General features: G+C 44.4%; 1 protein-coding gene across 1 annotated transcript in view; it reads left to right on the top strand.

The window, feature by feature from the left end:
* The window catches only part of WIF1 (WNT inhibitory factor 1), a 50,415-nt gene extending 34,062 nt beyond the window's left edge, over positions 1-16,353 (top strand). The window contains exons 4-10 of the mRNA XM_038756609.1: positions 1,238-1,378; positions 3,225-3,320; positions 5,893-5,988; positions 8,964-9,059; positions 11,742-11,837; positions 12,688-12,783; positions 15,584-16,353. Coding sequence (XP_038612537.1) covers positions 1,238-1,378; positions 3,225-3,320; positions 5,893-5,988; positions 8,964-9,059; positions 11,742-11,837; positions 12,688-12,783; positions 15,584-15,705 — 743 coding nt within the window. The 3' untranslated portion in view covers positions 15,706-16,353. The remainder of the gene's footprint in view (positions 1-1,237; positions 1,379-3,224; positions 3,321-5,892; positions 5,989-8,963; positions 9,060-11,741; positions 11,838-12,687; positions 12,784-15,583) is intronic.
* Positions 16,354-16,664: the final 311 nt, after the last annotated feature.

Raw genomic sequence — 16,664 nt, 5'->3', positions numbered from 1 at the left:
TTGGGGAATTATACTATAACAAAAATGGAAAAAGCCAAAATAGAGGAAGTTTTTTGTTGTCTGTCGTGGAGACTGAATGGCTAGCTTGCAAGCAGTAAGCTGCAGACTATTGCAGCCCAATTATCTGGAGAAAATAAAAGAGGATCATGAAAAACTTCTAAAGGAAACTGATTTACTCTGGCTTTGTGGCCTTTGCCCAAGCTTGGCATGGGTGAGATCTGGCATCCAGAAGTAAAGATGAAGAAAGAATTAAGAGACGCATGGTCGTTGCTTCTCCAGTTACTGTGGGAAATCATTTTTTCCAGTGGGTTGGGTGGGGGACAGTGGCCAGAAGTGGGGAGAGACGGGAGGAGGAGGAGGAAAGGAAGCGGGGGGGGTGATAAAATATCAGTTTAAGGAACCACAGCCTTAAGATATATTCTCTATTATTAACCTGGGTCAGGAGATGATCTCTCCTGATATAGCTCGATCTCCCACAACCCCAGAACCTGGTAGCCAGAATATTCTTGTTGAGAAGCGGTGTAGCCTAGTGGAAATAGCATGGGCTTGAGAGTCAGAGGACTTAAATTCTAGTCTGTGTGATTATCTGCCGTGTGACCTTGATCAAGTTACTTAACTTCTCTGAAGTAAAGAGAAGCAGCATGGCTCAGTGGAAAGAGCCTGGGCTTGGGAGTCGGAGGTCATGGGTTCTAATCCCGGCTCCGCCACTTGTCAGCTGTGTGACTCTGGTCAAGTCACTTCACTTGGCCTCAGTTACCTCATCGGTAAAATGGGGATTAAGACTGTGAGCCCCAAGTGGGACTACCTGATTACCTTGTGTCTACCCCAGCGCTTAGAACAGTGCTTGGCACATAGTAAGCGCTTAACAAATACCATTGTTATTATTATTATTATTATTATTCTCTGGCTTCAGTTTCCTCATCTGTAAAATGAGGATTCATTGCCTGTTCTCCTTCCTCCATGGACTGTGAGCTTTGGCGCTTAGAATAGTGCGACACACAGTAAGCAGTTATCAAGTATGATAATAATAACAGTAATAATGGTCTCCATATTAACAGCTTCCTGATAAATACATCAAAGTTGGCTCATCCCTGAAAGCAGTGAGTGTAGGTGAATATCTTTGCCTGACAACTTTAAATATCCAAACCTTTCTCACTTTTGCTGTTACCAAATAACAATCATTGTCCAGTGAGAGTCAGCTATTTGTTTTTTTTTTTACTGTCTGCTTCTCTTTCAGTTGTTCAAGTTGGATTTCCATGCCTTGGAAAACAAGATGGAGTGGCAGCCTTTGAAGTTACTGTAATTGTCATGAATTCTGAAGGCAACATTATCCTCCAAACCCCTCAGAACGCCATATTCTTCAAAACATGTCAACAAGGTAGAAAACTGTGATCACAGTAGAGTCTCAAAGTGTATCATGAATCGTCGAGTCAAAAGTGAACACGTATCTTTTTATTTTAGTGGTATTTGTTAAGCGCTACGTGGCAAGCACTGTTCTAACACTGGGGTAGATCCAAAGTAATGAGGTTGGACACAGTCCATGTCCCACATGAGACTCACAATCTTAATCCCTATTTTACAGATGAGGTAACTGAGTCCCAGAGAAGCGAAGTGACTTAACCAAGTTCAGTCACAGAAGACAACTGGCGGAGCCAGGATTAGAACTCATGTCCTTCACGCTCTAACCATTACACCATAATGCTTCTCAGTGTAGTGACTGTACTAAGCCCTTGGGAGAGTACAGCAGAACAGAGTATAATACAAGTGAACCTCCCCTCCTCCTCCTTAGAGGGACAGATTCCTGATAAATTAAAGCCGGTTGGGAAGAGTGGGCAAATCCAAAGAAAGGGTACCCAAGGGGTTGGGGGGAGTACGGGCACAAGACGTTACTGACATCAATCCCTTTCCCTCCCCTGTTGAGGGCATAGTCTCTGACGGTGCCAAAGGCCCAGATCTCAGGGAACAGCCCAGGAGTACAGTTTATCTTTCCCGTCTCATTCTGGTTCCTTCTGGTTCTTTAGAGGCAGGTCAGAAACTCTGATTGTGTGGTAGAGTCTTAGCTCCACAAAGAAGAGAATCGGGGAGAGGGACCTTTGTATTAAAGCAAAATGACTTTGGTATAAATCTTGCAGCACAGTTAATTAAATCACCCCTGCGCTCAGAGTCATGAAGAACGGCAAAGCTGCAGGAGCTCATAGAGCCCTTGCCAAGATCTACAAACTGGCAGAGGGTTTTTTCTTCTTGGGGGCCTCCAGAGGCTCTTGGAGACGCTGAGGAAAGCCCATGAGATATCGGAGATAATAATAATAATAATAATGGCAAATAACTATGTGCAAAGCACTGTTCTAAGCGCTGGGGGATGTCACCGCCTTCCAGAAGAAAGGGGAGAGAGGGGACGGTGGAAACTATTGTGCGTTCTCTTCGCTGTGACTGTGCACCCCAAAAGAAGACGTGAATATGAGAATGACGAAGAACTGCTTTTTTGACAAGGCTGAAGCAAACAGAAGTCCTTAACAGCCTCTATCTGGGACACTCTCCAATCATGTCTAATTCCCACCTTTGTATTCTCCCCCTCAGTGCTTTGCATAGTGATCTGCATATAGTAAGCACGGAAGAGAGGCCGTGAAGCCTAGTGGTAAGAGCACCGGCCTGGGAGTTGGAGGACCTGAGTTCTAACCCCAGTCTCGCCATTTGCCTGCTTTGTGACCTTCTGCAAGTCACTTCACTACTCCAAGCCTCAGTTCCCTCATCTGCAAAGGAGGGGTTCAATCCCAGTTTCCTTTCCACTAGGCCCTAGCCTGGAACTTCTGAAGCAATTTCACTACTGCTACCCTTGAGCCACATAGCATCCGATAGCAGGACTAGATTACCTGAATGAAGAAAGTAGCCTGGCCCAGTAGCTAGAACCTGAGAGCCAAAAAGACCTGGGTTCTAGTCCTGGCCCCGCCACCTGTCTGCTGTGTGTGACCTTGGAGAAGTCATTTAACGTCTCTGGGTCTCGGTTCCCTCATCTGTAAAATGGCAATCAAGACTATGAGCCCCATGTGGGACATGGACTGTGTCCAACCAGATTACCTCACATCCACCCCTGCGCTTAGAGCACTGCCTGCATAGAGTGTGCGCTTAACAAATACTAGAAAAAAGAAAGTTTGGGTGGGTGTAATTCTCCGAACTTTGAATTGTCATTTAGTGTTAATGATAAGTTTTCCTTCTGTTTGGTGAAGCTGAATGCCCAGGAGGGTGTAGGAACGGCGGCTCTTGTAACGAGAGACGTGTCTGTGATTGTCCCGACGGATTCTACGGGCCACACTGTGAGAAAGGTAATTGAACCAATTGTCCTCTCCCAAGCACTCAGTACAGTGCTCTGAACATAGTCAGGACTCAATAAATACTACTGATGATGATGATGATGAATAATACCGTGGATTTAAGGAAACTGTATGGCTGTACTGAATCCACTGTTGGCTGGTCACACCCCAGGGACTCATTGGAAATGGAAACTTTGCAACCTAATGTGTTTAGCCATTTAAATGGGCATCCAGGAAATTCCCGATAGCCCTCGAGAGACAATCAGTCAGTCAGTCAGTCATATTTAATGTGTGCTTACTATGTGCAGAGCACTCTACCAAGCACCTGGCAGAGTACAATATGGAAGAGTCGGTAGACATGTTCCCTGCCCAATCAATCATATTTATTGAGGGCTTAATGTGTGCAGAGCATTGTACTAAGCACTTGGAAGAGTGCAATAGAATTAGCGGGTACATTCCCTGCCTATATAGCGCTCATAACAAAGGGGTCCAAAAATGGCCCTCCTGCTTAGATTGTGAGCCCCATGTGGGACAGGAACTGTTTCCAACCTGATTAATACGCTAGTACTTGACACCTAGTGAATGCTTTACAAATATAATGATAATAATACCCTATTCACACCACATGCACCAACTATCCAATCAGCACAAATTTACAAAGGTAACATGACCATCTCTGAGACGTTCTTGTCATGTGAAGAAAACCTCTAGACAATACCACTATCTTCTCTATCACATAGGCCCGTAACCTCATTATTATCCTGGGCTCCTCTCTCTCACTCAACCCACATGTTCAGTCTGTCACCAAATCCTGTCAGTTCAACCTAAACAACATTACTAAAAAACTGCTACTACGCTGATCCAAACATTTATCCTATCCCTCCCTGATCAACCTCGTCGCCAACTTGGAAAGTGTCTGCCAACTCTGTTTTGTTCTCTCCCAAGTGCTTAGAACAGTGCTCTGCACAAAGTAAGCACTCAATAAATACCACTGATTGATTGAGTGATTGAAGTGAAGCTGAGTCTAATTGCTTGTTGGAACCGCTGCGGTGATTTGAAATGATTTTTCCCAAAGCTTTTCAAAACTATCCTGATTCCCAAATAAGAAATTCCAACATGGTACAAGATGGTTGTGAGCCTAATATTTGATAAAAATAATAAGTATTTCTTAAGCGTTCTGAGTCCAAAAAACAAAAAATTAAGAGACTCTTCTAAAGAAATAGTGCAGGAAATAACTGAAAAAATTAGATTTTCTTTTAAAGAAGAATCCAATTGGTACTTGGGAGAGTACACTACAACAGAGTTGGCAGACATGTTCCTTGTCCACAAGAAGCTTAGGGTCTTGTGGGGGAGACAGGCGTTAGAATAAACTATGGATATGTATATAAGTGCTGTAGGGCTGAGAGTGGGGTGAATATCAAGTGCTAAAAGGGCACAAAACCAAGTGCATAAACAATGCAGAAGGGAGAGGGAGTAGGGGAAAAGAGCGCTTAGTAGAATGTTTGTCACAAGGACTGTCCGATGAGCATTAATAATAATAATAATAATAATAATAATAATAATAATAATGGCATTTATTAAGCGCTTACTATGTGCAATTCTTAATCCTTAGGGAGGGCATTGAGGTGGCAGGGGGAGAATGACAGTTTTGCACTGAGGTTCAAGAGCACAGTTCCGCGGGAAATGATTTATAGTTGTAGAGGTTGTCCAAGTCTCAGTTATAGTAACACCATTGTAGTATACAGTCTCTGGCACTGAGTCCCGAGAGGAATTTCAGGGCAAAACCCCAGGATTTTATCCTTTGTAACCCAACACATCAAAAGGGAAAACCACATTGCTTGTACCACAAAAACACCAGTCCTCTATCTAGACTGCAAACTTGTTGCAGGCAGGGAACATATCTGTTATATTGTGATATTGTACTCTCCCATTTATTATTTATTTATTTCGTGGTATTTGTTAATCAATCAATCGTATTTATTGAGCACTTACTGTGTGCAGAGCACTGTACTAAGCGCTTGGGAAGTACAAGATGGCAACATATAAAGACAGTCCCTACCCAACATCATCATAATCAATCATATTTATTGAGCGCTTACTGTGTGCAGGACACTGTACTAAGCACTTGGGAAGTACAAATTGGCAACATATAGAGACAGTCCCTACCCAACAGTGGGCTCACAGTCTAAAAGGGGGAGACAGAGAACAAAACCAAACCTACTAACAAAATAAAATAAATAGAATAGATATGTACAAGTAAAATAAATAGAGTAATGAATATGTACAGGCATATATACATATATAAGCACTTACTATGTAACAAACACTGTTCTAAGCACCGGAGTAGATACCAATTATGTTGGACACAGTCCCAGTGGCACATACGGCTCCCAAACCCTTGGCACAGTGCTCTGGACATAGTAAACGCTCAATAAATACGACTGACTGCATTGCTCAGCTCCCGACAGGCACCTTCCCGGGATCCGAGTCATTGGAAACGTTTCAAGGGCTACGGTTTCCCTTTCCCAGTGTGGTGGCAGACCCAGATGGCCGGGCTTTAATCGCGGTTCTGTCGTCCCCCCAGCTCTGTGCCTGCCTCAGTGTCTGAATGGAGGATTGTGCGTGACTCCTGGTCTGTGCCTCTGCCCTCCCGGATTCTACGGCGCCAACTGTGACAAAGGTAATTGCTTGTCTTATGCCATCCTGTCGTCTCCGCCCCATAGCGACGCCATGGACGCGTCTCGTCTGTATTTGTACGGATTTAGTGCTCTATTTGACTTGTACCTATTGACTATTCTATTTCTTTTGTTAATGATAATAATAATAATGGCATTTATTAAGCGCTTTCTATGCGCAAAGCACTGTTCTAGGCCCTGGGAAGGTTGCAAGGTGATCAGGTTCTCCTTCAGGGGGCTCACAGTCTTAATCCCCATTTTACAGATGAGGGAACTGAGGCACAGGGAAGTGAAGCGACTTGCCCAAAGTCACACAGCTGACAATTGGCAGAGCCGGGGTTTGAACCCATGACCTCTGACTCCAAAGCCCGGGCTTTGGAGAAGCAGCGTGGCTCAAGAGAAGCAGCGTGGCTCAGTGGAAAGAGCCCAGGCTTTGGAGTCAGAGGTCATGGGTTCGAATTCTGGCTCCACCACAAGTCTGCTGTGTGACCTTGGGCAAGTCACTTCTCTGAGCCTCAGTTCCCTATCTGTAAAATTGGGGGTTAAGACTGTGAGCCCCACGTGGGACCACTTGATCACATTGTATCCCCCCCCAGCGCTTAGAACAGTGCTTTGCACATAGTAAGCGCTTAACAAATGCCGTCATCATCCTCATCTTTCCACTGAGCCACGCTGTGCACAGAGCTTTAATTCTATTTGTTCCGACGACTCTGACACCTGTCTACATGTTTTGTTGTCTGTCTCCCCCTTCTAGACTGCGAGCCCACTGCTGGGTAGGGACCGTCTCTATATGTTGCCAACTTGTACTTCCCAAGCTCTTAGTCCAGTGCTCTGCACACAGTAAGCGCTCAATAAATACGATTGAATGAATGAATCTCTCCCAGAACGCCCCACCTCCATCTGCAATTTTTTAGTAGTGGATCCATAGTTTTTTCATGGAAAAAATATGGAAATGCTTCTTCCAAACAGTAAATATGAGTCTCCGCCCTCTACTCTCTCCAATGCTGCTGCTGCCTAGTACGGGGGAGTTTTGACTTGTAGCAGATTGCCTTCCACTCAGTAGCCACTGCCCAAGATAGGAATAGAATGGATAGGCCTCTGCTCGACTATTCCTCCCATAGTTGAGACTGGTAGAGTACTGGAAACTCTCAGCGCGGCAAAGGTAACATATTTTGATTTGTTGTCCGTCTCCCCCTTCTAGACTGTGAGCCCGCTGTTGGGTAGGGACCGTCTCTATATGTTGCCAGCCTGGACTTCCCAAGCACTTAGTACAGTGCTCTGCACACAGTAAGCGCTCAATAAATACGATTGAATGAATGAATAAGTAGAAAAAAGGAACTAGCAGAGGGTCAGTAAGCTCTCTTTGGCATCCCCCTTACTCAGATTTGTGCTTCTTATTCCCCCCAACCTCAGCCCAACAGCCCTTATGGACATTTCCCCCTCTAGGCTTTAAGCTCGTTGTGGGCAAGGAACGTTACTGCTAATTCTGTTGTATTGTGTTCTCCCAAGTGCTTATTGCCAGCGCTCAATAAATGCGATGGATTGATCGGTTGATTGATATCCATTATTCTTTTCTATTAATGTGTCTCCTCCTCTAGAGAAGCAGCTTGGCTTGGGAGTCAGAGGACCTGGGTTCTAATCCTGGCTCTGCCATGTGTCTGCTGTGTGACCTTGGGCAAGTCACTTCACTGTCCCTCCGTTACCTCATCTGTAAAATGGGGATTCAATCCTACTCCCTCCTACTTAGACTCTGAGCCCCATGTGGGACAGGGATTGTGTCCAACCTGATTACCTTGAATCTCTTCCAGAGCTCAGAAAGTGTCTGGCACATAGTAAGCACTTAACAAATACCATTAACAACAACAACAACAATGAATACCGTATAATACATGTATTTTTTGTGGCATTTGTTAAGCGCTATGTTCCAGGAACTTTACTAGGCTCTGTGGTCAACAATAACTCTATTCAAGTCAGTCAATCATATTTATTGAGCACTTACTGTGTGCAGAGCACTGTACTAAGTGCTTGGGAAGTACAAGTTGGCAACATATAGAGACAGTCCCTACCCAACAGTGGGCTCACAGTCTAAAAGTGCTTAATAAAGTTTTCTGCACACAGTAAGCGCTCAATACACTTGATATTAATAATAATAAATTATGTTGGTATTTGTTAAGCTCTTACTATGTGCCAAGCATTGTTCTAAGTGCTGGAGGGGGGGGCTACAAGGTAATCAAGGTTGTCCCATGTGGGACTCACAGTCTTAATCCCCATTTTACAGATGAGGGAACTGAGGCACAGAGAAGTGAAGCGACTTGCCCAAAGTCACACAGCTGACAAGTGTCTACACCTGTCACCTGTCTACATGTTTTGCATTGTTTTGTATTGCTGTCTGTCTCCCCCTTCTAGACTGTGAGCCCGTTGTTGGATAGGGACCTTCTCTATATGCTGCTGACTTGTACTTCCCAAGCGCTTAGTACAGTGCTCTGCACACAGTAAGCAGTCAAGAAATACAATTGAATGAATAAATGAATGAAGTGACGGAGCCGGGATTAGATTAGATATTCACCCCACCCTCCACCCAGCAGCACTTCCTTACAGATCTGTAGTTTATTTAAATGTCCGTCTCTCCCTCTAGACTGTAAGCCCCTTGTGGGCAGGGAATGTGTCTACCAACTCAGTTGCATTGATTTTACCTGTACGTATCTATTCTATTTATTTTATTCTGTTAGTATGTTTGGTTTTGTTCTCTGTCTCCCCCTTCTAGACTGTGAGCCCACTGTTGGGTAGGGACTGTCTCTAGATGTTGCCAACTTGTACTTCCCAAGTGCTTAGTACAGTGCTCTGCACACAGTAAGCACTCAATAAATACGATTGATTGATTGATTCTCCCAAGCGCTAAAGACAGCGCTCTGCACACAGTAAGCACTCAATAAATACCACTGATTATGGTAACGTCCTGTTGCTTTTTTTTTTTTTCCAGCAAACTGCACAACGACCTGCTTTAACGGAGGAATTTGCTTCTACCTTGGCAAGTGTGCATGCCCTCCAGGGCTTGAGGGAAGCCAGTGTGAGATCAGTAAGTTCCGGCTCCTCACCATTTCACTGTTCCTCCGATCGGGAGGAGCGACATTTGTCCAGACAGTTGGCAGTAATTATTGTGACAGGCTTTGTTAAGGCACTGCGCTAAGTGCTGTGGTAGTTACAACACAACCAAATCGAATGCAGGTAAGGACCCACGTCGGGTTGACCGTCTGGGTGAGGAGGGGAAGGTGGGGGGCAGTTGTGGCGGCTCTGGACAAAGCCCCTTGGATGCTAGAGATGGAGCCCCTCTGCCTCAGTATTGAGGCCTAAGAGAATGAAATACACCTGGGCTTGGGATTGCCAGCCGTTGTCAAATCAATCAATTGTATTTATTGAGCGCTTACTGTGTGCAGAGCACTGTACTAAGCGCTTGGGAAGTACAAGTTGGCAACATAAATGTCAAATGCTTCTCTGAGTGGTTGCCTCCAGCCCCCTGCTTCACAGACCAGATCCAGCCCTAGGGAATCAATCAGTGGTATTTATTGATCAATTACGTCTGAGATGACAGTTCAACAGAGTTGATAGGCACATTCTAGACTGCGAGCCCACTGTTGGGTAGGGACCGTCTCTATATGTTGCCAGCTTGTACTTCCCAAGCGCTTAGTACAATGCTCTGCACACAGTAAGCGCTCAATAAATACAATTGATTGATTGATTTTCTGCCCACAAAGAGTTTACGGTCTAGAGGGATCATAGAGGCACTATTTTAGTGACCATCATCATCAGCAATAGTATTGATTAAGGGCTTCCAGGGTGCAGAGCACTAACTAGGTATTGGGAGAGTTTAGCACAACAGAGTTGGTATACACGTTCTCCGCCCACAAGGAGCCTACAGTCTAGGGGGATAGTAGGGAGCCATTTGCTACTTCCCTGCTGGGACAAGAAGGGCAGGCAAAGGCCTTGGGTTCTAATCCTGACTCTGCCACTTTCCTGCTGTGTGACCTTGGGCAAGTCTCTTAGCTTCTCTGGGCCTCAGTTTCCTCATCAGTAAAATAGGGGATTCAATACCTGAACCCCTTCCTACTTGGACCACGAGCTTCATCATTCAATCAGTGGTATTTATTGAACCCTTATCATGTACAGAACACTGTAATAAGCACTAAGGAGAGTAGAACAGAATAGAGTTGGTAGATATGTACTTCCCAAGTGCGTAGTACAGTGCTCTGCACACAGTAAGCACTCAATAAATACGATTGATTGATTGATTGATTGATATGTTCCCTGCCCACAGTGTGTTTACAGACTAGAGGGTGAGACAGACATTAAAATAAATTGCGGATATGTGCATAAGTGCTGTAGGGTGAATAAAGGGTACAAATCCAAGTGCAAGGGTGATGCAGCAGGGAGAATCATTCAGTCATATTTATTGAACACTTACTGTGTGCAAGGCACTGTACTAAGTGCTTGGGAGACTACTATACAGCACATTCCCTGCCCACAACGAGTTTATGGTCTAGAGACTGTAAGCCTCCGGCACACCAGGCAGATTGGGGCAGAGAAGGGATTGAGATGGAAGAAATTTGAAATAGTTGTATTGGTTATCTCTGAATATACGCAGTGGACCACTGAAGCACGTCTACCAAGGCCCTTTTAAAGTAGCAAAAGACATAATAGAAGACCGAGTTCCGCAGCTTACAAAAAGCCAACAGTTTTAGCTCTGTACAAAATGTTCCAGACCTGACTGGGGCTTCATCTCTGTTCTGGGATGGAGAGAGATCTGTGTTCTTTATCACCCTATTTCCCCCATCACCTCCTCAGTTACCTCTGGCCCAAGGTGGCGGGTCATCTTGTGGGGAGCACAGTGAAGAAAACAATTAGCAAGAACTACAGAGGCTTGAAGAAACAGAAAAGCTTTGGGCTTGAGATCAGAGGGAGGCTGCCTTTCACTGAAGCGTCTCAGAAGGAAATGAAACAGGCAAAAGAGGACTATCCATTTCTGAAATGAAACTGCATAAAAGCCGAAAGGAAATGAAGATGTGGGAGCATTCCAAAGCTTTTCTCTCCTCAATTGCTGAACCTTCATTTCATTGAGCCCCTTCCTTCCTCTCCCCCTCGTCCCCCTCTCCATCCCCCCCCATCTTACCTCCTTCCCTTCCCCACAGCACCTGTATATATGTATATATGTTTGTACATATTTGTTACTCTATTTATTTTACTTGTACATATCTATTCTATTTATTTTATTTTGTTAGTATGTTTGGTTTTGTTCTCTGTCTCCCCCTTTTAGACTGTGAGCCCACTATTGGGTAGGGACTGTCTCTATATGTTGCCAACTTGTACTTCCCAAGCGCTTAGTACAGTGCTCTGCACACAGTAAGTGCTCAATAAATACGATTGATGATGATGATGATGATGATTTCTAAAGTTTCTTGTGGGCAGGGAATGTGTCTACCCACTCTGCTACATGATATCTCCCAAACACTCTAGTAGAGTGCTCTAGACTGTAAAGTCACTGTGGGCAGGGAAAGTGCCTGCTATCTCTGTTGTGTTGCTGAATTGTACTTTCCAAGTGCTCTGCACACAGTAAACGCTCAGCAAATACGATTGAATTGAACGGAATAAATACCATTGATTGAGTGATTGCTGTGCACACAGTAAGCTCTCAATAATTATCATGGATTGATTGGTGATGGGAAACCCCCAAACTCTCATTTACTTGCACGCTTCTCTCTTTCAGGCAAATGCCATCAACCCTGTAGAAATGGAGGTAAATGTACAGGGAAAAATAAATGTAAGTGCTCCAAAGGTTACCAAGGAGATCTCTGTTCAAAACGTAAGTCCTAACTGTCCCCCATTATCTCTGTTATAAGATAATTAGCACCGCAGCCTTTCTTACATATCTTCTAGTCTTCCTTCATGAGTCCCAAGTATCTGAGTAGAACGTACTATAACTATTCTTCCCTGACATGTGTTTTTGCTTTATATGAGCTGACAGAGTGAGAGATAAAATCCACACTAGTCACAGAGCAACATGGCTCAGTGGAAAGAGTATGGGCTTTGGAGTCAGAGGTCATGGGTTCTAATCCCGTCTCCGCCACTTGTCAGCTGTGTGACTTCGGGCAAGTCACTTCACTTCTCTGGGCCTCAGTTACCTCATCTGTAAAATGGGGATTAAGACTGTGAGCCCCCCATGGGACAACCTGATCACCTTGTAACCTCCCCAGCACTTAGAATAGTGCATGGCACATAGTAAGCGCTTAATAAATGCCATCACTATTAAAACCCCAAATGTACAATTATGAGTTTCCTTAAGGCATTAAAGAACCCAGCATTAGGCAGGTGCTATTGAAAAATAAACATTTCCATTCTCATCCCTGACCTTCTCACCTCTATTTCTGATCCTTCTTTTCATTTCCAAAGCTCCTTGTGGGCAGGGAATGTACCTACCTGACTCATGTCAACCGATTGTCATCTTTCTGAGGGTCTTTCTCAGAACTCTCAGTTTAAATGAACTTAACATTGAATAATTACTTAAAAAGAAAAATAAAACCCACCAAATCCCAAACTAAAAACCCCGGGTAGGGCCAAAGGCTTACGGTTTCTGAGGAGCTTCAGGAAAAGTCGTTGTGCGATGCTTTCTGTGCGAGTCGGAGCACGGCTGATGGGGATCTCTTTTATTTTAGCCATCTGTGAGCCAGGCTGTGGAGCCCATGGAACCTGCATGGAGCCCAACAAATGCCAGTGTAAAGAAGGCTGGCATGGAAGACGTTGCAACAAAAGTGAGTGAGAACCCACATTTAGCTGGGGGTGCCGAGGTTTCCTGTAGGTCTCTGCCACTTTCCACTAGTTAAATCAGAAGAACAGAATCCTTGTCGTTCAGATCCATCTCCCAGTAACTGCTTAATTAGAGAAGCAGCGTGGCTTAGTGGCAAGAGTGCATTGCACATAGTAAGTGCTTAATAAATGCCATCATTATTAAAACCCCAAATGTACAATTATGAGCTTCCTTAAGTCATTAAAGAACCCAGAATTAGGCAGGTGCTATTGAAAAATAAACATTTCCATTCTTGTCGCTGACCTTCTCACCTCAATTTCTGATCCTTCTTTTCACCTGGCTTGGGAGTCAGAGGTCATTCATTCATTAAATCGTATTTATTGAGCACTTACTATGTGCAGAGCACTGTACTAAGCGCTTGGGAAGTACAAGTTGACAACATACAGAGACGGTCCCTACCCTACAATGGGCTCACAGTCTAGAAGGGGAGACTGACAACAAGACAAAACATGTGGACAGGTGTCAAGTCATCAGAATAAATAGAAATAAAGCTAGATGCACATCATTAACACAATAAAAAGAATAGTAAATATGTACAAGTAAAATAAATAGAGTAATAAATCCGTACAAACATATATACAGGTGCTGTGGGGAGGGGAAGGAGGTAGGGTGGTGGGGATGGGGAGGAGGAGAGGAAGGTCGTGGGTTCTAATAATAATGATGGTGTTTGTTAAGTGCCTATTATATGCCAAGCACTGTTCTAAGCACTGAGCACTAATCCTGGCTCCGCTACTTGCTGCTGTGTGACCTCGGGCAAGCCACTTAACTTCTCTGTGCCTCAGTTACATCTGTAAAATGGAGATTAAGACTTGTGAGCCCCATGTGGGACCATCTGATTACATTGTACCTACCCCAGCACTTAGAACAGTGCTTGGCACATAATAAGTGCTCAACAAATACTGTAATTATTATTATTATTAATCTCCCATTAAAATTCAAGAAGAGGCATGGCTGAGTGGAAAGAGGCAAGGGCCTAGGAGTTGGAAAACCTGGGTCCAAATGTTGGCTCTGCCACGTGTCTGCTCTGTGACCTTGGGTAAGTCATTTCTCAGTTCCCTCATCTGCAAAATAGGGATGCAATACCAGTTCTCCCTCCTACTTAGACTATGAGCCCTATGTGGGGCCTGATTATCTTGTATCTACCCCAGTCTGTAGCACAGTGCTTGGCACGTAGTAAGCGATTCAATACCACTATTATTAACAACAATAAATGTTTTTCTATTGAGTTTTGGTTCCGTTAGACAGTATGAGAAAGATGAGAAGGAAGCATAAACCTATTCATATGACATTAACATCTAGTTTGATTAGTCTAGCAATAATTAATAGTTCTGGTATTTGTTAGGCACTTAACTCTGTGCCAAACAGTGTTCTAGGTGTCGGGATAGTTAAAGGATAATCAGGTCAGAAACAGTCCCCATCCCACATGGAATCCCTAGCCTAAGTAGGAGGGAGAACAGGATTTGAATCCCCATTTTACCCATAAAGAAACTGAAGCACAGAGCAGGTAAGTGACTTGCCCAAGGTCCAAGAATAGGCAAGAATAGGCAGAGAAGCAGCATGGCTCAGTGGAAAGAGCATGGGCTTTGGAGTCAGAGGTCATGGGTTCAAATCCCGGCTCCGCCACTTGTCAGCTGTGTGACTTTGGGCAAGTCACTTCACTTCTCTGGGCCTCAGTGACCTGATCTGTGAAATGGCGATGAAGACTGTGAGCCCCACACCTGGGACAATCTGATCACCTTGTATTCTTCCAGTGCTTAGAACAGTGCTTGGCACGTAGTAAGCGCTTAATCAATCAATGGTATTTATTGCATGCTTACTGTGTGCAGAGCACTGTACTAAGCGCTTGGGAGAGTGCAGTTCAACAGTCAACAGAGGCGTTCCCTGCCCCCAACGAGCTCACAGTCTATTTAATAATAATAATGGCATTTGTTAAGCGCCCACTATGTGCTAAGCACTGTTCTAAACGCTGGGTTAGATACAAGGTAATGATGATGGTGGTATTTGTTAAGCGCTTACTATGTGCCAAGCAGCGTGGCTCAATCAATCAATCAATCGTATTTATTGAGCGCTTACTGTTTGCACAGCACTGTACTAGTAAGCGCTTAACAAATACCATCATTATTATTATTATTATTATTAAGTTCTCTGGGCTTCAGTTCCCTCATCTGTAAAATGGGGATCGACTGTGAGCCCCCCGTGAGACAACCCAATCACCCTGTAACCTCCCCAGCACCTAGAACAGTGTTCTGCACACAGTAAGCGCTTAACAAATACCATCACCATTATCATTATTATTAACTTCTCTGGGCCTCAGTTACCCCATCTGTAACAAATACCAACATTATTATCATTATTATTATTACCATATTCCTTCACCAAATAATGATTGCTCTGGGGTAGATACCAGGTAATCAGGTTGGGCACCATCCATGTCCCACGTGGGACTCGCAGTCTTGATCCCTATTTTACAGATGAGGTAAGCGAGGCCCAGAGAAGGGATGTGACTTGCCCAAGGTCATAAAGCAGACAAGGGGTGGAGGCGGGATTAGAACTTGGGACCCTCTGAGTCACAGGCCCATGTTCTATCCACTGGACCACACTGAATCTTTCCCGAGGTTAATCGTGCCTCTGCTATCTACTTGTTCAGGCGGGCTTTGTGGTTTGCAGTGGGACGGCTAGCAGCGTACCTCAAGTTTCCCTCTTCGTCATCCCCTTCTTCCTCAGCTGTGACTCCTATTTTTCAGGGTACGGAGCCCACCTCCTTCAAGCCCTGCGGCCAGTGAGCCCCAGACTCAGATCCCACCCACCTCCGCCGAAAAAGGCCGAAGAGAAGCAGGTTCCTCCCGAATCCAACTATGTCTGGTGATCTCTGACTTCCAAAACGATCTCCATTACACCACCTTCTTAGCCTACGGTAACCTTTCGAGTGTGGCGTGTTAAAATTCCGTTCATTGCAGTTGACGGTACTGGCCTGAATTTTATTAACCTTCCATTTTGAATCATCGAGTTGATATTTACGCTTCCTTTTTTAAGTTTTCTAGTTCTTCTGTAGCAGGATGATAGAGGCTTTCTTTCGGGGGGCGCTTTTGGACGGCTTTTGGCCCGTGGTTTCAGCGGAGTGAGTTAAAAACCTTTGCTTTTTTGATCTGGCCGCGGACCATGTCAGCAAAGAACAACGCATCGATAGCTCAGAGCTTCAGAGAGAGTGAGTTGGACCAAAAATGTCAATCCCAGCTAGTGTATGATTTACAAGACTCAAGTTTGGGACTCTTTCATGTATTCTTGCCATCACATATTTAGATCTTTATTTTGGGGTTTTTGTTTTTCAAACACTTCCTATTTAAAAAAAAATCAATATACAATATCTTGATCACGTGACTCCAGAGAACTGGGTATTAAGACTACATTGTCGGAGTGTCATTTAAACAATATAATATATTGTAAACGATAAAGTAGAACTCTAATGTAGGATCGTTTCACATTGGCTGGAGGCAATATAATATATTGTAAACAAAACACAGCTCTTAGAAGAGAAACTTTTTATAAAATAAAGGTGCTGCTTTAGTTTTCTGAACGTTGTTGTGTGTTGTCTTTACCTGGTTTTATGTAACGTGACTGTGTTGTGAGCAGTGAATAGAGCCTCTGAAGGGCCACAAAGGAAAAGGAAGGCAGCGGCGTAGAAAGTATAGCCTGATGGATAGAGCACGGGCCTGGGAATCTGAAGGATCCTGGGTTCCAATCCCGGCTCCACCGCCTGCCTGCTCTGTGATCTTGGGCAAGTCACGTCGCTTCTCTGGACCTTAGTTACCTCATCTGTAAAATGAG

This window comes from Tachyglossus aculeatus, chromosome 14 (genome assembly GCF_015852505.1).
Source record: "Tachyglossus aculeatus isolate mTacAcu1 chromosome 14, mTacAcu1.pri, whole genome shotgun sequence".
NCBI classification, from domain to species: domain Eukaryota; kingdom Metazoa; phylum Chordata; class Mammalia; order Monotremata; family Tachyglossidae; genus Tachyglossus; species Tachyglossus aculeatus.
The sequence above is the reverse complement of the archived record's forward strand: the minus strand, read 5'-3'. Positions and strand labels throughout refer to the sequence as shown.